Here is a 24,483-nt window from a genome sequence, read left to right on the forward strand (position 1 = left end):
ACAGTTTTGCAAAAAAATAAAGTGATGGATTATTCATAGATGTTACATGTTGAAATTATATTTTTAATAAATGATAACATTGCAATTTAAGTGGTTTCCCACGGTATTAATAGGCACACAGAATTAATGATGGTCTAAGAAGAAATCCTAAAGCTTTTGTTTCTCAGATCTTATGTACAACAACAGTATATTGAAAAATGAGGATGTTTTAGTATTCTGGTTATGTTTTTTAAAGAAACATACCTTTATCTCTTAGAAATAGAGACAAAAATATGTATGAGTAAAATATGACATCAGGATTTTCTTCAAGGTAATTCGGAGCCAGTAAAACAAAAATGGCTCTAAGTTGATAATTGTTGGTAGTGGTTCCACGGGAATTAGTTATCCATTCTTTCTACTTTTGTATGTATTTGCAGAATTCCATAATAAGGCTTTTAAAAATTGCAAAGACAGAAGAAAATTGTCTTATTATTTGGTATCTTTAAAAACACAGCCTTTAGTGTAAACTATGAGTATGTTAAATTTCTAACATTTCTAAATTTCTAGTTAGAAACTAAGTCTATTTTATGAGGGTAATTTACTATTTCACCCATTTTGTTCTCTTAGTTTGGTCAGTTCTAACTTGCCTACTCTTCCCTGCTCCCCTGATGCTCACTCACCTGCGTGCTGAGCACTGGCCAGGCATTCCTTTTTAGGTGGCCCCTTAAATTGTGTAGTGTCCAATTTATGGTTCAACTGTGAAAATGACTAGGAATTTGAGACGCTTCATTTTATATAAATTTGCTGGCTTTGTTTTGTATCTCTCCCCCATTTGTCTTTATTTTGTTTGGCTAACTTTTATTATTTCCTGCTCACCCTATTTCCATCCTTGCCCCCAGCTTGCCCTTCCAACCACTTTTATCATTTTCTTACATATTCTTCCAGAATTTATTTATATATAAACACATAAAAAGATACATTTTCCCTCCTTTCTGCAAACATAGCATACCACACCCATATGCATGCCTTTCTCATTGATTATGTCTCTCCAAGATATATATAGAACAGAGTCTTTGTTATAGGTAGGTAATCATTCATGTGTGGATGTACCAAAATGTACTTAGCTGCTATCTACTGGTGGACATTTATTTTTCCAGTATTTTGTACATCTTACTCTAATTAAAATTGTGTGACCTTATGTAAATCTTTTTCAGTGGTCTTAAATTTTTTTTGGAATGGGATGGACTATAAATAAAAACATTAGCTTTGATTAGACTTTGCTGAGTAACTGTATTTAATGGGAATTGTTTGTATTTCAGGTTGCTCTTCTATTATTAGAAAAAGAAGTATTGGATAAGAATGATATGGTTGAACTTTTGGGCCCCAGACCATTTGTGGAAAAATCTACCTATGAAGAATTTGTGGAAGGCACTGGCAGCTTGGATGAGGACACATCGCTTCCTGAAGGCCTGAAAGACTGGAACAAAGATGGGGAGGAGAAAGAGGAGCCTCCGGATGAGAAAGTCGTCAATCAGATCCAAGGAGGGAGGCCATTTTAGCCTGTCATGTGGGTTCAGTCCGCACACTTCTCAACTCTGGCTTTCTCAGAAAACTGAGAACCCTGCTGGATTGACCTGCACCAGCTGCTGACCCAGAAGCCTCAGAAGTCACTGTAGAGGTGACAGGGTGACTTTCTGCAGGTCCACAAGCCTCACTGGGGATCAGACCTTGGCTGGGAGCCCAGAGATGGGTGGCCGGCTGCCCCTCCCTCTTCAGTGAAGCTAGCTGCGTGTGTGTCAGGGATTGACAAGTCGTGAGCACGCACCAGCATGGGACAGGTGTTTGTTTCTCTTCCCTTCGCTCATTCTTCATTCCTGTTTCCCTTCAGAGTTTCCCCTCTGTGGATGCGCTGTGAAAATAAACTGAAATTCTGATAAGAATAATTTGACAATATTTTAAAGATTGAATTCAGATCACCTGTCACTGTTTTAGTGGAATGGTTTTCTATGGAGAGCTGTAAAGTATTTAAAAACATAAATGTGTACTGTAAATACAGCTTCTTTACAGTAAAAATAAAGTGTAAACACTACTTTCTTCTTAACATACAGGGTTGCTCTTCATGCTAGGAATACTTTCTTTTAGAAAACACAATGGAAAGGAATTAAATTGTTCTTACTTTTTAGAAAGGAATCCTTTGAAATCTCAGTCTTGCTGGTTCTCATCACCTCCTATAAGAGGCGTAGTAACTTCTGGATTTGTACACCCAGGAACAATGAACACTGGATATAAAGTATGTTGACGCCCAGTTAGTGAGAGACAATCTGTGATAATGACATTGGTTTACACCCTCACTATAGGCTCATTATGACCAGTTGCTGGTTACCTTGTTGGGGTCCCTTAAATCAGTGTGCAACCATAGGGGGTCCAGGAGGCTGTCTCAGGCCATTGACTGGATTTGAGGGGAGGGCAATGACACTAAGCTAGGCCCCTGTGCCCTGGGTCTTCCATGATCTCCCAGAATGTCTGAGTTGGAAACTGTTACTGTTACCATTGGAATGAAATTGTGAGGTCTGTGGTTCCAGAAAAGCCCAAGTCTGCTATGTTGCAAACTAAGAATTCGTACCAAAAGGTGGCAGGAGGAAGATGTACTGAGTATTCCATGCCACCCTTTGGACTTGGAGGTACCAAACATTTTTAATACTTTTTTTTTTTTTTTAGCAACTTCATTCCAATTTGCCTGTGTATTCTTGATGTAACTAAGTACATTGTGGGAATAATGATTTCTCAGACAGAGACAGATGGCATCCCTGGAGCAGCACTGGGCAATGGAGTGGGGGGTGGCCCTGGCAGGCCGCTCCATCTCAGGACCACCTGCCAGGCGGCTCACAGGTGGCCAAATCCAGCTCACTGGTGGACTATACTGGCTCAGCATCCCAGGAGCTTGGTGCCAGAGCTGGAGCCCCCCCCTGTATGGTGACCTGCAGAAGTAACCTGTTTACTGCCTCCTTTCCTCAGAGGATACCTTGTGGGAGGTAGTTGAGTGAATTCAGGGTGTAGGACTCACTGGGCATCAGTGTTAGCATGCTGTTCTCCACATGGTGGTAGACAAGGATAGGGTGCTCCTTACACCCCCTTGCACCATGACAAGCACATATGCAGAGCTCTGGCAGGGCTCGGCTCTGAGGCCTTTTGGGTGGAATAAAGTGGCTTGTGCCACACAAGTCAGGCCTGATTGAGGGTAAGTAACAAAGCTGTGCATTAGGCTGTCACCCACATCCTCCCCTGCATTTCTGTGAGGAGAGCTACACTCAAGCCTCGAGTTGTAGGCTGCTGGCCAGTGTGGCCTGGAAAAGCCTCCGCAGCACTCAGCAGGTCTCTGGTGAGGGGAGCTGTGGTATCTGCTTCCAGACGCTGAGGTGAGCGTTACCCTGGGGTGGAAGAGCTAAGCAGTCTGGCCACAGCAGATGGTTGATGGTCACAGCCCTCATCCTTTCTTCCAAAGTCAGTCACACCCAGCATATTTTCAGGTTAGGTAAGAATTTATTTGCAGCCTCACAAAGTTACTGAGATCTCTGCAAAAAGGAAGTCCATTCTCACCTCAGTTCAAGTCATGGTGCCACTTTTAGTGATTCTCTTTCTGTCTGCCCAATGCTGGGGTCAGCCCAGAATAGCTACCAGGGACTGGATATAAGCCAGGGCATCATAGAGTCAGGTTCTCTCGTGTGGGACAGGGTCACACTGCTGATGACCCCACATCCCAATGGCCTCCAACAACATAAGTCCTCTTTTGCTCCTTGTCTGAAAAAGGGCAGAGGGGGCTGTGCTCAGCAGTTACTCAGGGACCCAGCCCAACAGAGACCCTAGATCATGCAGACAGGAGGAATCAGGGTCCGAGGCAGAGCAGAGTGGAGCACCAGCATTAAGACCCCTCCACCTGGAAGCGACATGCCACTCACATTCTTTTGACCAAGGTAAAGTCACATGATCACAGCTAACTCCAACAAGGAAGGAAGGAAGGAATAGACCAGGAACACTAGTAAGCAACCATGTCTACCAATCACTAGTAAGACTAGCAGGGCCATGTTCTGTGCAGTTTGACTCTTAAGACCTCTACAGAAGTGGCAAGCTACAGAAATTGTAAAGGAGTTAAGTGTCGCATACGAAAAAGCCCTTCCCCCTGCCAGAGCTTGCACATCCCTCTGGCTTTGGCCGGATGCCTGAAGGTCATTTTCTGTGGCTCCTCTGGCAAATCTGAGCCAAATTAGGGACCAATTGCCCAGGACATAATGCAGGGAGATGACGTGTGGGAGGTCTAAGTGCTGGTTGCAAGTGAGGATGAGGGCCCTTTATGTATGCGTGAGCTAATGTTACGCTCAGGAGAATTCTTGCTCCCACCCTTAAAGCCTCCAGTTCAACACTTCACCCCAGGAGACAAGGGACCCAAGGAACCATTATAACAAGGCAAAGTAGCAAAGTAACACCTATAATATAAGTAGAGGCTGGAGAAGCAAAACAGTTTTAGAATTTTATTATGAGTAAGTTGCCTTAAAGTTCAGTATTACATATTCAACATCATGCAACACTGCACAGCTTCAGGTTTCATCACAGAGAATTAAGAAACACTGTTTTTAACTTCCCTGCTCATTCTCAGACATGGTTGAAGACTTAATAGAAGGGGAAGTTTAGCCCTTTATGGCCCATTAGTTCTTTCAAGTCCTCCAGTGGAAAATTGCTGCAGTCTGATTTCTGGATTGGGTAGGACCACCACTTCTCTGCTATTGTGATGTACTTTCTTTATTCCGGATCACTGCTAGTGCAATTCTACTGCATTTGTGAGGGGCCTATTCCCACATATTTAGACCAGGGAAGCATCTGGCTGCATGAAGGTCAAGACACACCAGAGTTACAGAAAGAACTTTATAAATTGTGGTATCTGAGACAGGGACACCCCTTTACTCATTGATCTCTTCTTCATTATATTCAAAAGCCTCTTCGCCATCATTGGCCATAGCTTCTTGATACTGCTGGTATTCTGACACCAGGTCATTCATGTTGCTCTCCGCTTCTGTGAACTCCATCTCATCCATGCCCTCACCGGTAAACCAGTGCAGGAAGGCCTTCCGGCGGAACATGGCAGAAAACTGCTCCGAGATGCGCTTGAACAGCTCCTGGATGGCCGTGCTATTGCCAATGAAGGTGGAGGCCATCTTGAGGCCACGTGGTGGGATGTCACACACAGCCACCTTGACGTTGTTGGGGATCCACTCCACAAAGTAGCTGCTGTTCTTGTTCTGGATGGCCAGCATTTGCTCGTCCACCTCCTTCATGGACATGGGGCCCCGGAAGACAGTGGCCACTGTCAGGTAACGCCCATGTCTTGGGTCACAGGCAGCCATCATGTTCTTGGCATCGAACATTTGCTGAGTCAGTTCAGGTACCGTGAGGGCACGGTACTGCTGACTGCCTCTGGCTGTCAGGGGGGCAAAGCCGGGCATGAAGAAGTGCAGGCGGGGGAAAGGGACCATGTTCACCGCCAGCTTGCGCAGGTCAGCATTGAGCTGGCCTGGGAAGCGCAGGGAGGTGGTAACCCCGCTCATGGTGGCTGACACAAGGTGATTGAGGTCCCCATAGGTTGGTGTGGTGAGCTTAAGGGTGCGGAAGCAGATGTCATACAAGGCCTCGTTGTCGATGCAGTAGGTCTCATCCGTGTTCTCCACCAGCTGGTGCACGGACAGAGTGGCGTTGTAGGGCTCAACCACAGTGTCAGAGACCTTGGGTGAGGGCATGACGCTGAAGGTGTTCATGATGCGGTCAGGGTACTCCTCCCGGATCTTGCTGATGAGCAGCGTGCCCATGCCCGAGCCCGTTCCGCCCCCCAGCGAGTGGGTCAGCTGGAAGCCCTGCAGGCAGTCACAGTGCTCACACTCCTTCCTCACCACATCGAGCACTGAATCGACCAGCTCCGCCCCTTCTGTGTAGTGCCCCTTCGCCCAGTTGTTTCCTGCACCTGTTTGTCCTGGAATAAAGCAGAAGAGAGTAGCACACAACTTAAATGAAACGATGCAGGAGGGAACTGCTCATTTTCATGAATACTTTTAAAATAGAGATGAATAGGTGTTAGAAGATGATTAGATAGTATGTGCTGGCCACAGGTAGGGGACAGGCCCCCACCAGCAATGCTGAGTCTCAGTTAATACAACTGCTTGAGACATATTAAAACCCGACAGTTTTTAAGAAGTTCCTAAGTTTTGACCTGATAATTCCATTCTTATTTTTAAATAGGTAGTTCACACACAGTAAAATTTAAAGGAACAAAAGGTATACATTAGAAAACAAGCTATCTTACCCCCTTCTTGGAGCTTTCTGAATTTTGTACTATGTGCAAATATTTTCTTTTCAAAACCATACCTTTTCACATTAATGGAGCCTCTCATTCATCAACCAGAATTACTGCTGCAAAATTTTCTGAGTATCAACTTATTTTGCAAAAATAATTAACTCATCTCAGGAAGTGACTCCTGCCTTTCTAGTCCAGTGGTGGAAAGAACTTTAATATACCTGGAGGACTTTTGCATTTTTATCAAAGTTCAAGTAACTATAAAGAGACCTTCTAGTTAGTATTTTTTGTGTCTGTGTGCAATGGTGCATTTTTGCTAAACATACTTATTTAGACCATACTTTATGAAGGAAATTTTGAATCTGAAAGGATGGCCCTTAAAATAAGTGTAAAATCCTATTTTCCAGTTCATTTCATTATAAAATTGAAGATCGACAATAGCCAAGATAAGGAAGCAACCTAAGTGTTCATCAGTAGATGAATGGATAAAGATGTGGTACACATACACAATGGAATACTATTCGGCCATAAAAAAAGAAACAAATCCTACCATATGCAACATGGATGGAGCTGGAGGACACTATGCTCAGTGAAGTAAGCCAGGCGGAGAAAGACAAGTGCCAAATGATTTCCCTCACTTATGGAGTATAACAACGAAGCAAAACTGAAGGAACAAAACAGCAGCAGACTCACAGACTCCAAGAAGGGACTAGTGGTTACCAAAGGGGAGGAGTGTGGGAGGGCAGGTGGGGAGGGAGGGAGAAGGGGATTGAGGGGAATTATGTTTAGTACCCATGGTGTGGGGGGTCACGGGGACAACAGTGTAGCACAGAGAAGGCGAATAGTGACTCTGTGGCATCTTACTACACTGATGGACAGTGACTGCAATGGGGGGTGTGTGGGGGAACTCGACAGTATGGGTGAATGTAGTAACCACATTGTTTTTCATGTGAAACCTTCATAAGTGTATATCAATTAATACCTTAATAAAAAAAAAAGAAAAAGAAGATCAGCAGATAAGTCATCTTTCTCAAGCTGTACAAATAATGCAGGCCTGTCTGTGTATGATTGGATGCATTTAAAAAGAACTGGTAAAGAGGACTTGGGAGGACTTAAGTTTTTGCTTTTCTGGACATTGCTCATTTCCCATAATGCAGTGCTCTCCAAATGTTATAGCTATGCAGCCCTGACAATATTTAAAAGCTATTCACCCCTCAGACATTTTTAAGTTGACATCTAATTTGTCTTCATAAATTCAAATACTTGCAAATGGTACAACTGTAATTTCTGGAGTACTATACACCCTTAAAAAACTGTTATATCATTCTATTCAATGTATCCAATAAGAGTACATATAAGAAATCAGAAATTAAACCCTAGGCTGAAATTGCTTCTAAATTCCTATGATCACAAGGTAGTAAAAACAAGTCACTTAAGCTCTGGGTTTTTTTTCAGTTACTTTTATCAAGACAATATTAAATATCACCAGAATGAAACAAGGCTTGGTATCAATTTTATTCCTCTTTTTTATTTTTATGTTTATAAATACTGAGGGATCTTGTTCACATTAACACGTAAATGTAAATGAATTGGGTTCTAACAATGTCATTCAATTATTTGAATCTCTTCAGAGTTACATGCCAAACATCAAATAGTGACCTACTATCAAAAAATATTTTTAATCATCTTTCAGTCAAAAACTCAATTTTGTAGAAAGCAGAATTGGAAACAAGCTGACTTCCATCAGCCATTTTCTCCTATTTCTGGAAGGTACCAAAAGGCTTTACCAAGACTCACCAAATGCTAGTTCTTTCACTTAAATGCACTATATTCTCAGAAAGAGTTGGGAAAATTTTAATAGTAATTCCAATGGAACTTTGCCAATATGATTTTAATGAATATTTTAAACATTTTTGTCAACTTTTAGGTTGGTGATTTATACTGAGGTTATAAAAACTATTAGCTATAAAATCTTATTGGCAAAGGCAGTCCTTATTCTCACAGCAATCCTCCAAAATGTACTTACTTCCTGTCAGAAAACATGACTTTATTTTTCAAATTGATATGTTAATACACGTTTCAAAGATAATTAGAAAACACCGCTGAAAACTAAGTTCTAAAGCTCCCTGTGAGGTAAATGATGAAGAGCAGCCGACACTCAGTGCTGGCCTCTGCCAGCTCAGGGAAGGCTGCCCCTTCCCCTGCCTCCACCTCCCTTCTCTCTGACAGCCAGAGATGATACAGCTGTTTAATAATGAAGTATAAAAACAAGGCACTGCTGTTTCTCATTACTTTAACTGGTAATAAGGCAATGTAATGGCTATAATTTTAATCTATTATGACACAAGGAAGATTTTGAAAAGGTGTATTTCTTTGGTAAATGAGTATATCCAGTTTAGTTTTGAAAAGAAGAATCTAGTATAAAAAATTTTTTTTTGATTTTTATTAAGGTATGATTGATATACACTCTTATGAAGGTTTCACATGAAAAAAAGTGTGGTTACTACATTTACCCATATTATCAAGTCCCCACCCATACCCCAATGCAGTCACTGTCCATCAGTACAGCAAGTTGCCAGAGATCCACTATGTCCCTTCTCTGTGATACACTGTTCTCCCCGTGATCCCCACACCATGGGTACTAAACATAATACCCCTCAGTCCCCTTCTCCCTCCCTCCCCACTGGCCCTTGCACACTCCTCCCCTTTGGTAACCACTAGTTCATTCTTGGAGTCTCTTGAATCTGCTGCTATTTTGTTCCTTCAGTTTTGCTTCATTGTTATACTCCACAAATGAGGGAAATCATTTGGCATTTGTCTTTCTCTGCCTGGCTTATTTCACTGAGCATAATGTCGTCCAGTTCCATCCATGTTGTTGCAAATGGTAGGATTTGCTTCTTTTTTATGGCCGAATAGTATTCCATTGTGTATATGTACCACATCTTCTTTATCCATTCATCAGTAGACACTTAGGTTGCTTCCATATTTTGTCTATTGTAAAAAGTGCTGCAATAAACATAGGGGTGCATGTCTTTTTGAATCTGATAAGTTGTATTCTTTGGGTAAATTCCAAGGAGTGGGATTCCCAGGTCAAATGGTATTTCTATTTTTAGTTTTTTGAGGAACCTCCATATTGCTTTCCACAATGGTTAAACTAGCTTACATTCCCACCAGCAGTGTAGGAGGGTTCCCCTTTCTCCACATCCTCACCAGCGTTTGTTGTTCTTTTCAATACTGGCCATCCAATATAAAAAATTTCTTAAAATTAAATCCATCAGCATCCCTTATCAAGCTCCCTACATACTGAATGAAATAAACCAGGATACACCATGGAAGGCAGGAGTGGGCAGGTGTGTGTGTCTGGTGGACATGGAAAACATGACTGGCAGACATGCCATGGCCTGCCTGCCTCTCCACTCAGAGCTAAGAGGCTGCCTGCACTGACTGCACAGACCTCTCTCCACTCATTCCAAAGGTGTTACCTTGATTTCTGTCTATACCTGGCTGTGGCAACAATTCACAACTGCCACTCAGAGAACAGCTTCCTGCTCTGGCAGGCGCAGATTCCTACCTTAGAAAAACTGTTTTATCATTCTATTCAATGTATCCAATAAGAGTGCATATAAAAAATCAGAAATTAAACCCTAGGCTGAAATTGCTTCTAAATTCCTATGATCACAAGGTAGTAAAAACACATCACTTTAGCTCTGTTTTATTTTTCAGTTTCTTTTATCAAAAGTGATGACTGGCCCTTCTGGCACCCACTTTGGGGAGAAGGCCTGGAAGCTGGTACCAAATGGGGACTCTGGCAACTTGCTGCACCAATGGGGATGGAGCTGCCTCTTGAGAACAGCCTGGTGAAGGCTCAGGGAAACTTTGGGCAGGGCCCTCTCTCATTAAGGCCCACTGTAACACCGGGGAAAATCCCCACACAAAATACCTTTGGAATCGAAATCAGTCAAAGGGAGAAATAAAGCAGCCGTGCACCTCTGCTCTCTTGTGTCTCTCATGACCAGCTGCATTAGAGACCCCACCCAGACTCTCTAGTCCAGATATGCCCTTGCTTGCTTATAATTACCTATTGATATGGAAATGGACTACTTCTCTCCACTCCTTGGAAACACCTATTGATGTGGAGATGCACTAAGGCCAGGTGAGAGATTCTGGAACTAACCATAATTTTTCCTTCAGCCCACCCCTCCAGAAATCTCACCTTACAATCTACTTGTTTGCCATCTTCCACAATGGCCCTTGTGCAAGAAAACTGGAGCATTGTAACCAGACTAATAACATACAATAGCAACAGCAATAAAATCATGATAATCCTCAAGCCAGAGGCTTCAGCTAAATTCAAAGTCCCATGAAGATTAAGTCCATAGCTTGCCCATTCCACAGGCAGTCAGTAGCTGAACAGATAGGGAGTTCAAAGGAATCACCATGTGGCAGCTGCAGCCAGGGGATGCATCCAGGCCACAGGAACTATAGAATACCCTTAAGGGCGATAAGATACATGTTTTAATGACACCAGCATAGGCAAATCTTGTCCAACAGGTAGGATGCATACAAGAAGAGTGGTCCTGTCATAGGACAATGGCCGGAATGGGATCTCGTCCTGGTCTAGTATATATACCAGACTTTCACTTGCCTCCCTGTGGGAGTTACAGATGGGTCAGTATATAGGGCTACAGGAGGCACATGCATTGGCATAAAGATAAAACTTCCCCCATAAGATGCTCTTACCTCCCAGATGTTTTGGGTACACTACCATGATCTTTGGGGGTCACTCTGCTGTTACTCTAGGAACATACAGGAGGCCAGCTTCCAGGCCTTCTCCCCAAAGTGGGTGCCAGAAGGCCCAGCCATCACTCCTCCATCTGTCAAAATGTCCAGAGCCACATCCACTCAACAGAGTCTCCAGGGTTTAATGCAGTTGGAGCTGGGAGCAGGATGTTGCTCTGCTGGCCATATCCTGGCTTCAGTAACTCCTCTTTGGTTTGCACATACAGTTGTATAGGAGAGGCAGCAAGGTGTGTTGGCACGTCCACAGGGCTCCAGGCTCCTTTTCGGGGCTTCTCATTCAAACGCCACAGCACAAAGCAAACAGATTAGCCCTGTAGCCTATTGGTATCTGACTTCAGGCCAGATTTCAACAAACTGTTGTACTCTCCATCATGCCTGCCCTGGTAGGGTTATATGGTACATGAAACTTCCGCTTTATTATTTTGTAACACATGTCCAGAAAAACAAGTGCCTTGAGCACTCTCAATCACCTGGGGCTGACCATAGGCTGCAAAGAGACACTCTAGGCCTCTTTTAGTGGTTTGCGGCTGTGCAGGAAAAGCAACCAATAGGCCAGTAACTGTATCCACACGTCGTGGCATACCGATATTCTGATATGGGCAGAGGCCCAATATTGTCTATCTGCCACCTGACAAGGGCCCTGTACTATTTTCCCACGTTGCTGTGGGACTCAGTGTAAGTCCCTCTTAGAGCACACAAGGTACTCCCTCCAGGCTCTGCTAACTTCTTCAAAGGTCAACGGCAAGCCCCACTGATGGGCTACAGCCCACATTGTCTTTTGCCCCAATACAACCAATGCTGATGGTTGTATTGGGGCACATCGGAAGCAGGCTTTCCTTCTAGCCAATGCACCTGGGCCAAGGCGTTTGCTTCATCATTTCCTGGGGATGCCAAAGGCAAATGGCCAGTCACATGATATACTGTAACTGTTTTAGTCTAACCAGAGGCCCCTGAGTCTTGCCCCCAAAGGGGTTGGTGACCAACCATCAAGTTAGCATGGTACCATGTTGGTAGCCACAGGATCAAGCCCCGATAGACGGGCCAGCTGTCAGTGCAGACAACTATAGGGGAGAGCACCTGGGTGATCAAGAGCCATACTGCCCACAACTCAGCCCATTGACTGCTCTTCCGCTCTCCATCCTCCATCCAAATTGTCTCAGTCTTAGGATGCAAAGCCACAGCCCTCCACCTTGGGGGCTGCCCATGACTGGAGCTGTCTGTGTACCAAGCATCTTCAGGTATAGGGTTTTTTCCCCCCTGGTTAGGAGTCTCAGCTACCAAGGGATGAAAAGCAAGTTCTTCCTGCTTTCCACTGATATAGGTCACTGGCCCCAATAAGCATTGGAGTTCTCCACTTAAGGGGCTAGTATAGAGGGCGCTACACTGCCGTAAATATGCACCCCATCTGGCCAGTGTAGGCATCTGTGCCACGCCACTCCGTGGCCTTTGGGTCCAGTCTCACACCCACCCTGTGATGGGATAGGTGGTTATTTCTTTGGTCAAAGCTGTTCTGGCGATGGGCTCTGTAGCCAACAAGGCATGGCACATGGCATCCAGTTGCTTCTCTATCAGGATGTTCCAGATCTCTGCTCCTTTCCGTAGTTGTGACCAGAATCCAACAGATGGGCTGTTCAAGCCACTGCCAAAGACCCCATCCATAGCCATCTTCCATTACACAAATATCTAGTTCACAGGGCCTTGACTGCCTGCTTGGCAGCACTAAAAGCAGCTGCACGTTTCATCCCAGTCCCACCAGATGCCCTTTTGTACCAATTTGTATAAGGACTTCAGAATTTGTGTCAAGTGTGGGATAAACACTCTCCAGTAGCCCAAATGACACAAAAACTCTCGTAATACTGCCACAGTGGTAAGGGTTGGGAGAGCCTGGACCTTGTCTATAACTGCTTCAGGGATAACTTTAGTTTTACCCGACCAGACAACCCCCAAGAATTTTACAGACAAACCAGGTCCCTGAACCTTGGCGCTATTCACAACCCATCTTTTCTCCTGTTGATGTTGCGGCAGTCTAGGGACTGCCCCTTCTCAATCCGAGAGAGAATCAAATGTGAGCATATCATTAATGTAGAGATACAGCCACACTGTTTGCAGTTTCTTCCATGTGGCCAAGTCCTGGGCTACAAGTCCATGACAAACCGTGGGACTGTGGAGCTATCCCTGTGAAAGGATGGTGAATGCCCACTGCCGGCCTTTCCATGTGAAGGAAAACTGTTCCTGACTTTCCTGTGCTATGCCAATAGAGAAGAAAGCATTAGCAATATCCACAACATAATAATACATCCCTAGTTCATGACTGAGGGTGCCCATAAGGGCTGCTATAGAGGGCAGAGCAGCATGCAAAGGGGGTGTGACTTTATTCAATTCCCTGTAATCCAGTCATACACCAGGAGCCGTCTGGCTTTTTCACTGGCTACACTGGGGAATTAAAAGGACTATGAGTGCATTTTATGATGCCCACCTTCCCCGACTCCTGTAGAGTTTCTCCAACTTCCTTGTGCCTTCCAGACAATTTATACCGTTTAGTATTTGTCACTCACCGAGGTACACAAGAAGCTACAGGCAGGTGATTAGCATGTCCCCTCAGAACTGCCTTTACCACATGTACCTGTAGTCTGAACCCACCTGCAGTGGTCTGTAAGCCCTGCAGGATATCTACTCCAAAAATATATTCTGGGATGGGAGAAATGTACACAGGATACTCCTTTGGGGGTAAAAGTCCTATCCCCAATGGGATTTGGGCTTTCTTCACTCTAACTGCTTTATCCCCATAGCCATCTATCACAGCAGGGGTCCCAGGAAAATGCTCAAGGTTGTCATAAATCAGAGAACACTCGGCTCCTCCATCCACCAGTGCCAGGACACACCGTACACTCACAGGAGACCAATGAATTGCTAATTCTACATGTGGTCTCTGGTCCGCACCAAGGTGGGGACCTTGACCCCCACCTCAGTCGAACCGTGATGCCCAATCATCCTGTGAGGGTGAGGGCCCAGGCAGGGATACAGGCCGTACATAGGCTTTGACTCTGGCTTCTGTGCCCTGGACCTCAGGAGCTAGAACTGCTGCTCTGGCTTTAATTGGTGGCCACAGGTCAAACAATATCCTATTGGGTTGCCTATCAAGTTTTTCTTTCCCTGCCCCCGCCTTTATTAATTCAACCAACACATCTGGGTCCTTGAGACCTTCACAGGGCCATTTGCACCTCTCTATTCAGTCATAGCTAGTACTTCTTCCGTGCTTTTATTGTTTCAACCTCTCCCAGATCTGCTCAAGTACGAGTAGCCTCACTTATAGGTTGCCCTATGTGGGGGGCAAGAATAGTCACTAGGGACCCAAAGAGAGATGGGGGTGCTGTATGAAGCACCAGATTTCTCATTCCTATGGTGAACAACTCATCGGGGCCCTGGGGGTCCATATTATAGGTGATATTTTTCATGCCCAGCTCCCGTAACCCCTGCTGGAGCTCTGCATATGTTTCCCAGCTATTGGGTATAGTAAATCAGCCTGATTGGGCCAAACTGCCCTGATGGCAGCTCTCAGCCAATCCAGATGCACCCGATTCCCTGAGCACTTTGCAACTGCTGCCAGAGGGGAGGGTGAGTTGTCAGGGAAGCCAGTCTACCCATTTCAGAACCCAACAAAGCAATGTTTTCCACCCCCATATCCCAGACATGCAAAGGCCATGTAGGCTGAGGTTCTGATGGCTTCTGCGGATATGCGATGCTCATGTCTACCAGCTCATCCTGGGTATGGGGCAGAGCATGGTGTGCTCCACAGTCTGGGGAGGAGGCGGCTCCTCCCCCTGAGGAGCTCATAGTTGTTGCGTTTTTATTTTCTTAATTACAACTGGGTGGGCCTTTAATACAGGAGAGGCTGGTGCCTTGGAGAGGCCTTGGCAACAGATCGGCCCTCGGCCCCACCCCCTCATCCTCTCCCAACACCTCCTCCACCATCTCCCGGGCTGAAGGCCCTGCTCTTTCCTCCCCCTCCCCCATGGCCTCCTGCAGTGCAGATTCTCCTGATTATCTCCTCCCTTGCTGCTACTAACTTTTCTTCCAGGAGTGTAACCTGTCTTTTCAATAACTGTCTCTCTTTCTTAAGGGCATCCCGTAGGTCATCACCCAGCTCCTCCAAGCAGTGCTGAAGTATTTCTCTCCTGCCAAAGTCTCTCTCTCCTCGATAACCCTCTCTCCTCAACAATACTTTCGACTACCTCAAGGAAAAGATACCCCACAGTTCCAGCTGCTACAAAGCCACTCAGGGCCTCTACCTTACAAAGGGCTAAATCCACAGCTTCTGGTGTCTCTATTCTTCCCCAGTTCTGGGGAAGGGCCCCCCCATCTAGGAGGTGCTTTACACTAGACCAATTCCCCACTAGGGGCTCCCCAATTGGAAGTCCCATGGATAGGGGGCCCCCAGGTGAAGCGGCACCATCTACCACTGCAGCCACTGGTGCCTCCCACCATCCACGGGACAGAGGAGCATTCCGGGCATCTCCCCACCGTCTCTAGGGACAGCCTGCCCAAGCATCACACCCATGTAGACAGATTTCAGGTTCAGAGGTCCCGCCGACTACTGCCAGATGTAACTCCAGGGGAAAATCCTGGGGCAAAATACCTTTGAAACCAAAGCCAGTCAAAGGGAGAAATAAAGTGGCAGAAATCCGTTTATTTCTTACAAGCAGTCATCCACCTCTGCTCGCCTGTGTCTTTCACCACCTGGCTGCGGGAGAGACCCCACTGAAACTCTCTGGTCCAGATATACCATGGCTATCCCTTATAATTACCTATTGATATGGAGATGGCTACTTCTCTCCACCCCTTGAAAACACCTATTGATATGGAGATGCACTAAGCCCAGGGAGAGATTCTGGAAATACTGCAATTTTACCCACACCCACCAACAGCACCCTGGGATTCTACAGTGTACTGTGGGTGCTGCCTTACAGAAGGCCCCACTCTTGGGGGAATGAGTCTGATCTCAAATTTCTTTGACTCTTTCACAGCATTTATCAGTGCTAAGGTCTGTGGGTGTTAAGTGGAAGTCTGTAAAACAAGAAAAATGACCAAAATCCTGTGACTCTTCAATAAGTTTAAAATGTATTGACTATTAGTGACTTGTATCACATATAAAGGGATATCCTCCTTCAGTATCTAAAGAAGTCCTACAAATCAGAAAGCAAAATAACAGGTTTAGAAAAATGAGCAAAGGATACAGTCAGTTCACAGGGAAAGAAATTCACAGGAAAATAAATATTTGATGTATTCCTCTTAAGGCAATGCAAATTAAAACAAGGAGATTCAATTTCTTCCCCATGAAACTGACAAAGACCAAAAAGCCTGATAACACTGGGTTGGCAAGAGTTTAGGGAAAGGCCCCTTCATATCCTGGAGCTGCTAGACATAAAGAGGACTAGAGTCCGTAGAGAACAATGCAGCAATATCTATCAAAATCAGTCCCCTTATATGCAGCAGTTCTCCCATAAATCTCTCTAGCGAGAGAGTTGCACTCATGCAAAATGACAAGCAAACAATAGTCACTGAGGAGCAGTTTGTACTAGTGAGAAAGGAGGAAACACTAAAATATCTTTTAACAGAGGACTGGTTAAATCAATGGTGGTGTCTATGCAAGAGAACACTATCAGACATCAACCCTACCTCTAAGATGGTAAGATTTACAAAATATATTGCTGTATCCATGTGGCAGGTATGTACCTGCTGGAATGTGCACCAAAAGTATCTAAAAGGAACACAAGAATCTCAGAGTGTTCCCCTGGGGAGGAACCTCAGTCGGGCACCAGCCTGGGACAGAGGGATGAGGTGGTCACTGTATACCCTTTGCTCCTTTCAAATCTGGGGCCATGACTCATGATTACCTAGCTAGCTAGTACAATGAACAAGTTAAACTTTACAAAAACATTTAAAGATGCATTTAGGAAAAAAATTGGAGAAACAGACACTGAAATTTTAACTATGGTTGTCTCTGAAGGATGGTATTATAGAGGAGTTCAGTTTCAACATTATGTATTGCTTGTATATATATTTAAACAAATATGTATTTATGATAATCAAGCCCCATCATACAAGTGAGCTCCTGTTGCCTTTGCCCCAGTTGGACTGTCAAAGGCCTTTGGCTCTGTGGAGGGACCTGGCTGGGCAGACTGCCCCTCCACACTTGCAGTGCATTCTGAGGGTCCTGGCTGCCTTCTTTTAACAATGGTCATTGTCCTTCCTAGGCCCACTTCCCACTCCACCCAGCAGGCAACAGCTGGCCAGCCCCACAGAGATGTTGGGAACAGACAGCTCATACTCAGGGCCAGCCTCATCTGTGGAGCTCAACAGAGAACTTTTACACCTTTACAAAGGAAGGACTGTGAATGTAATTGTCAAAAAGAGGCTAGGAATTACTCAATTAAAATAGGGTAGAACCCGACTAAAAATAAGTAGGTGGCTTTAGGCAGACAAACTACCACCATAACTCAAGCTCACTCTAGTTCTAAGTGGCCAGACTCTGAACTTGACTCTCCTCCCCCAGCTCACACCACTCACACAGCTTCCTCGGATTTACAGAATGATTAGCTGTGAAGTTTGCTCTTGACAAAAGGAGGAAGCTGGTGACTTCTGAAAATATTTTGCCACTGTCTCATAGCAACAGATGTTCCCTATTAAATATTTGGGGTTATGAGTTGAACATCTTCTGTGAAGGATGTGACATTAATCAGCAGCTCCTGACTGCCCGGGACCCCTGAGCTCTGGCAGCAGAGCCCCAGGGTTTTCTGGGTCCATCCTCTGCTTTACTTCCAGCTCACATGGGTGATGGATTAAGTCCTGAGGCTGTCAACACGCCCCCGCGGCCCCCTGAATCTGGGAGAGAAAGTTACAGAGCAGAAAGAGGCTTAAAGGAAAGTTCACCTTTCTGGTGTTTCCTTTCCTTCCATAAAACTCTCTCCCACTATCTAAGAGGCATGGCTGCTCTACAACCAGCAATTAGTGAAGAAAAAGTACTTAAAAAAAAAATTTATGTTCAAAACTCAAATTCAGATAACTTTCACTTTTAAAACAATACATTACCCCAAGTACTCTTTAAAACCACCTCAAATTATATTTGAAAATGGAATGACAGTGGTTTATTTTAATTTTCTGACTCTGAAACAATGAGCTATGAAGCCAAGGGAGGATGGACCTATTCATCTATTCATAGACAATTCTGCCTCTCCTATTAGCCAGAGAATGACTTGAAAACAACTGTTTAGCCAAACAGTATAGTATATTTATACATTCTGGATACCTCTCCATTCTCCACAACAAATGTGTTATTTGAATAAAATAAGCATATTCATTTAAACAATCACAATTATTAAAAAGTCTCAACTAAAGAAATTATACTAAAGCTATTTCACAAGAGTACAATCTGTTGAAACTTTTAAATATTCTGAAGCAAAAATAGGGATGCATGTTCTAACCAAGTAAAGACGCAAGAAGCAATCCTAGAGACACTTCAAATACCAAATATCATTTCTAACATTTTTAAAAGCTTGCAAGGACAGTAAATTATATAATTAAATAGTCACCATAGGTCTTACTTTGCTCTTAATCTTTTTGCTCCATTTATTAACAGCAAGAAAGATGAAACCAGACCTTTTTTAGACTCTCAATATTCAGTTCAAACAAATTAAAGGAAACTTCCACAATTGCCATTATGAGGAGCTAGCTTAATACAACCCAATGTTACATGAAGCCCAATGTAATAAATATGAGTTAAAACATCTTAAATTTAAACAGTTTAGAGTGGATAACTTTTTCTATTTTTCTCTCAAAAAGCAATGAGGCGTGTGTGTGTGTGTGTGTGTGTGCGCGCGCGCACGCGCGCGTGAGCAAGTGAACTGGCTGGCCCCCTGTGGGAACAGGGGTCACTGAGTTTCATTTTCAGGTTTCTCTGTATGTGAGTCCTGTTTACATGTGTACAAATCTCTTTCTTTTCTTTACTGACAACATATACACAGACCAGCCAAATTCAGAATTGTTTTTTACATTTCCCATAAAGCAGTTAGTAAAGCACTGTCAACTGTATTGTTCAAGGTCTCTCATGGAGTAAGCATTCGGTTGATACATTTCTTTCAAAGTTTACTTTCAGGCAAAAGCAGAGCCCTCAAACACTGCTGGTGGCACGAACCCCACAGGCAGGACTGAGGCAAAATGTATGAAGGAGTTTAAGTATGTTCACACTCTGACCCAGTAACTTTACTTTGGAGAATCTCCTCTGTCAAGACAAATTTATGTGAACCAACATATGAATCTATATTCTGTATTACTGTGTTCTTTATAAGAGCAAAAATTGGTAAGAAATGATTCCTGATTATGGCCTAAGTAAATAATTACACATTATATAGCTTTAAAAATCACAGATTTTAGAAACTACATGTTAACAACGGAGCATGGCTTATAATATTCAGTGAGAAAAAAGATACACAGTAATAATGAAAATGAGCAAAAAGAAAGAAAAACAATTATGTGCCACCAGTTATGCTTAGATGAGCATATGGAATAATTTTTTATTCTAGTTTTTAATTTTTCACAATGTGGTTATATGTGATTTTATTGAAAAAAGAAAAATAAAAGTAAAAAATAAACACAATTTAGAATGTCAAGTTTCCCTTCTCTCAGTTCAGTGTTCACTCTTCTTGGCAACACTAACTCAGTAACCTCACCAAATGGTCTAGAAAGAGCTTCCAGCTAAGTCTATACTAACTTAGTAAGAAAGTAAAAGATTGTGCTGATCTGTATAAAGAAATCGGGCTAGTGGCAGGGGCAGGGGTGTCATTTTTCTCTCCTCAGCATACAGAATACTAATGATAAAGTCATGTCTTTATGAGAGTGCTGAGAAAGCAGTCCACTGACCAGACGGAGACTGACACCACCAGGCAGTTAAGGGGAAGAGGGTGGAGATTTCTCAGACACTATGGGAGGGTGTGCAAAGGGGTTCAGCTCTTTTGAAAGATCAGTACCCAATACCCATAGAGCATGCACAAGCATTTCTTCAGGACAAATTCCCTGACCTGAAATTGTTGGATCAAAATTCTTCATTTGCTGAATCAACAGTCCACTATGGTAGCTACTCACTATATTTAGCTATTCAGCACTTGAAATGCAGCTAGCACAACTGAGGAAGTGAATTAATTTCATTTAATTTTAATTAACTAAAATTTAAATAGCCACATGTGGCTCATGGCTATCACATTGGGCAGCAAGGTCTGGAAGCATCTGTGCCTGCGGCCAATTATGCTCTCCAGTAAGAAATGTCTACTTAAGCAAAAGGTAAAGAGAAAAGTACATGCCCCCATTTGTGGTGGGGCACTATAAAAATATAGGTGATTTAGGTTTTCCAATATAAGAAAAGGGGCACCAGGGAGCTTAGTCCTGCTCTATGTCAAATATCAAAGGTGTCAAACTTAAAAAAGTTATTATCAGACGCTTTGCTTGTCTTGTATAGGTTGATCTTGTGGGTCATCAGGGTCATGGGGAAGGGCTGATACCTGGAGGACTCACTCTTTCTGAACGTTCATCCTGAGTCACCTTTATAACAGGTCATGTTCTGTTTTCACTACAAGGGAATCAATTTGTGTACTAGTAAAATCTTCCAAGATTCTGCCTCCTCTATAATATGAAGTCAACTTAACTCTAAAAACCATAGCTATAGGGTGATGGATTTTATACTTAATTTAATTTGATATAAATTGCCTTTAGGAGTTTACAGAGGGACAATTGTGATGACCATTTTTGAGGTGGACGAAGGGAGGGGAGGATTTGTCCTTCTGATAAAACAAAGCTCATATGGCACCAGCCTTTAGAAAGAAAGCAAAACAAATGTGTATAGATAATGGAAAATATAAGTATAATCACATTGAAGTTAAAAGAGCAATACAGGAACCAACAGCAAATGATTGTTATTAACATGTTATGATAATTTATGAAGAGAAGAAATAAGTTAATGTCCACTATCAGTATAAGCATTTCATTTAGAGATACAGAGATTACCATCCTAAAACAAATTCAGGAATTAAAAGTGGCACTCTGTGATGAGGCCAGAGATTGGTTTCCATTCTAAGCTTTTCTATGCCATATGTTTTCAATCTTGCACATAAACTAGTTTGATTTAAAAAAAAAAGAAGGCGGCAGGAAAGATGGAACCTACCGAAGATGAAGTTGTCAGGCCGGAAGAGCTGCCCGAAAGGCCCTGATCGCACACTGTCCATGGTGCCCGGCTCCAAGTCCACCAGGGTGGCCCTGGGCACGTATTTCTGAGCTGGAAGAGAACAATGCCCACCCACAAGGTCACTTTCTGATTTCTAAAGTAATGGACTTCCTCATAGCAAGTTCCACCAGCACAGCTGCCTGCAAGTATGAAGCAGGGCTTCTTCAGAGAGGGTACCTAGCTTTCTTAGAATCACAGAATCTCAACCCTGGGAGAGGCTTTGGGGTACACAATCCCACAGTTAAATCGTTAGGATGAGACAGGAATGGGCAAAGGAAGTTCTGGGAATAAGCAGGATGAGAAATCAGGTCTCCTGACCTCCTGACTCCTGTATTTTCCAGTTCACCCTGACACCTCTTTCCTGTTGGGAAGTTTTACTTTTTTAGGTCCATGGAAAGCAACCGTATCTGTTACAGCAAATTGCGATGTTGCTGATATTACTTCCACTTTGTGGTGCGCCCCTCACACACAGAGACATACAGGCACCCAAGCTATAGTCCAAGCACCTCATTTCAGGCACCATTCCATGGGGCTGCTAGTTGGGAAGGGGTATATAGCTTGCAGCAGTTTAATTTGTGGGCATACTTTCTTGCCAGTAGGGCAGGAAATTGTTACCAGTGAGGACAGGGTTCACATGGTTGCCCATAGGATCTCCTGTCTTGCTGTGCACACACCCAATGGAAGAAAGAATGTCACCAAGCTGGACCTAAGGGTTAACAGGAAGTGCCACTTATACTGGAATTTTCCTTAGTGCTATCTAGAGATTTCATCTATGTACAGCTGTTCCAGCCCTTTTACTACAGCTGCTTAATGCATAAAACCCAGTGGTTTGTGTATCCTGCTCTTCCCAGTTCCTGTGGACAAGCAGCAAGTGACTCTAAAAAACTGAGAGTGATCATCTCTAGGTAGATGTGTTGCATGTTGGGTGGGTAGCAGCTGTCATTTTTCTGGGTGTCTTTCAATGTCTTAGTTTTTGTTTTTGTGGGAAGGGCACTGTCACTTTTATAATAAAAATTGTTACAGATAGAATGTGTACGTGTTGCCACAATGTCTATGGAGACATCCAAGATAGGGGTGATATTATTCCCAATATTGGATTAACTACAGCCTGTAACTTTGACTAAATCTCACTACCCAGAGCTGTCTAGTTTCAGCTTCCAGGGTGCTTAAAGTCTTTTTGAAGGTCTGCAAAGAGCCAGAAAAGCCATTTAAGGGAGTGTTTTTCAAATTTTTAGCCAAGAACCTCCATTAGGAAACACACTTTAAACTGAAAGAAAAAGAAAAAGAAAGCCCGGCATGATTCACTAAATCGGTTTCATAACACTAACGGGTTGTTTGGTTGGAGGGCTCAGACTACGGGATAGGCCGAATCATGCAGTTTCAAATAAACTGACCGCTAATTTTCCGCCCCAGGGGGAGCCAGGGAGGAGCCGGGCATCCTGCTACTTTCCGGGAAAACTATGCCTAGAGCAAACCACCCTCACGCGAAGGCTGCAGCCCTAGGGCTAACACCGGCTCCGGGGGGAGGAGACGGGGGAAGGCCGGGGTCGGGGCCGGGGAAAGGCCGGGGTGCCGGAGTGGATGGCCGGGGGTGCCCCCGGAGTGGGAGGCCGGGGTCCGGGCGGGGAAGGGCGGAGACCGACCGAGCCGGCTACTCACACGATGACTCATTGTAGTAGACGTTGATTCTCTCCAGTTGCAGCGCCGAGTCACCCACGTAGCCTCCGGCCGGGTCGATGCCATGTTCGTCGCTAATCACTTCCCAAAACTTGTGAAAGGCGAGGCGAGAGGGGAACAGGCGGTCAGAACCAGGGACCGGGGGGTGTCCCTCGAGGCTCTCCCCAGGGCTGGCCCCGAGGGGCGGGGAACGCAGGGCCGCGGCTGCCGAATTCCAGGCGCGCCTGAACGGCCGCGGCCCCGGCCCCAGCTGGTGTGGGGATGAGGGAGAGGGGCAAGGGTCCCGGGCCGCGACGCCGTCCTCGGCCGCGCCATGCCTGCGGCAGCTCCCGGTGCCATGCGGGGCAGAACTGCGCTCCGAGGGCCACGGAACACCGGGGCCACGCACTGGGAGGGCCCGCTGTCCGGCCGCACCGAGGGGACGGGCCCGCACAGCCCGAGACTGCAGCTGCCCACCCGCAGGGGAGCCCCGCGCCCTGCCCACCTTGGTGCCGATTTGGTTCCCGCACTGGCCCGCCTGGATGTGCACGATCTCCCTCATGGCGGGCGCCGGCTCTGCGCTCGGAGACTGGCTCTTCCGACAGCGGCGGCGACTGGGGCCCCCGCGGCGCGCTCCGGGGGACTCGACCCTCCACCCGCCCTCTCTACCTCTTCCCTTCCCCGGCCGCCCCGACCAATTGTGGCGGGCCGCGCCCCTCCGCCCCCGCCCCGCGGTCCTCCCTCCGGCTCCCACTTCCCGGTCACCGCATCCCCTCCCCCACGGCCGCTCCCTCCGCCCCCGCGGTACCCGTGCCTTCCTCCGCTCCTGGCCGCCCAGGCCTCCCTCCCCCGGCGCCCCCGCCGCCAGCGCCCCGCTCGGCTCATCTCCCCTTGGGTCGCCTCAATCCTTTCTCGCCCCAGAAGGGAGCACAGACAGGAGACAGCTTGGGGGGTCCCCCTGCCCGGGGAGCCACGGCGGGAAATGAGCCGGTCTCTGCAGCGGAGAGGGGATGAGCCGGCAGAGACTAAAAGTGGGGAGGCAGACGGGAAGGGCAAACCTCCCGGCCCCTCCCCGCACCCATTTTGCTGCCCCCGCTCGACCCTCCGAGTTGCTGACCCCCCCCGGAGGGTGTCTGGAGACCCCTGGGGTTGGGACTCGAGGCGCTGTTGTGGGCCGGCGGGCCCTACCGGAGCAGCCCTGGTGGGTTCCTGGACCGAGCGGGCTTGGAGGGCCGGCCCCGGGCGCGCTGGCACTGCGGACACGCAAGGTCCCTGCCCGCGCCACGAGTTCAAACCCGGCGAGAGGAAGGGCTCTGGGACAGGAAAGTGAAGTTTTCAGGGTTACTCTGACCTCCCCGCCACCCACTACCTCCGGACTTAACCACGGACACGTTCTTATGTCCTCGCCCTCCTGCCTCTCTGTCGTAAGACAGGTACCATT

General features: G+C 45.6%; 2 protein-coding genes across 3 annotated transcripts in view; one reads left to right on the forward strand and one right to left on the reverse strand.

Annotated features, from left to right (window-relative positions):
* The window catches only part of AFG3L2 (AFG3 like matrix AAA peptidase subunit 2), a 47,612-nt gene extending 45,532 nt beyond the window's left edge, over window positions 1-2,080 (forward strand). For both annotated transcript variants that reach the window (XM_036932692.2, XM_036932693.2), the window contains exon 17: window positions 1,299-2,080. In XM_036932692.2, coding sequence (XP_036788587.1) covers window positions 1,299-1,538 — 240 coding nt within the window. In that variant the 3' untranslated portion in view covers window positions 1,539-2,080. The remainder of the gene's footprint in view (window positions 1-1,298) is intronic.
* A 2,410-nt stretch (window positions 2,081-4,490) lies between these two features.
* Window positions 4,491-23,705, reverse strand: TUBB6 (tubulin beta 6 class V). The gene is made up of 4 exons (XM_036932695.2): window positions 23,548-23,705; window positions 23,046-23,154; window positions 21,327-21,437; window positions 4,491-5,995 (listed from the first exon to the last, which is right to left on the reverse strand). Exons 1-4 carry the CDS (start codon window positions 23,602-23,604, stop codon window positions 4,932-4,934), a joined length of 1,341 nt encoding a protein of 446 aa, XP_036788590.2. The 5' UTR covers window positions 23,605-23,705; the 3' UTR covers window positions 4,491-4,931.
* Between the last annotated feature and the right edge of the window lie 778 nt (window positions 23,706-24,483).

This window comes from Manis pentadactyla, chromosome 6 (genome assembly GCF_030020395.1).
Source record: "Manis pentadactyla isolate mManPen7 chromosome 6, mManPen7.hap1, whole genome shotgun sequence".
In the NCBI taxonomy this organism is placed as follows: domain Eukaryota; kingdom Metazoa; phylum Chordata; class Mammalia; order Pholidota; family Manidae; genus Manis; species Manis pentadactyla.

Excerpts from the sequence above, each read along its gene's own strand:
- TUBB6 (XM_036932695.2), bottom strand. The coding sequence starts at position 23,604 with ATGAGGGAGATCGTGCACATCCAGGCGGGCCAGTGCGGGAACCAAATC. Across the intron at positions 23,155-23,547 it reads GGAACCAAATCGGCACCAAG|TTTTGGGAAGTGATTAGCGA; the intron begins GTGGGCAGGGCG and ends GCCTTTCACAAG. Across the intron at positions 5,996-21,326 it reads GCCTGACAACTTCATCTTCG|GACAAACAGGTGCAGGAAAC; the intron begins GTAGGTTCCATC and ends GCTTTATTCCAG.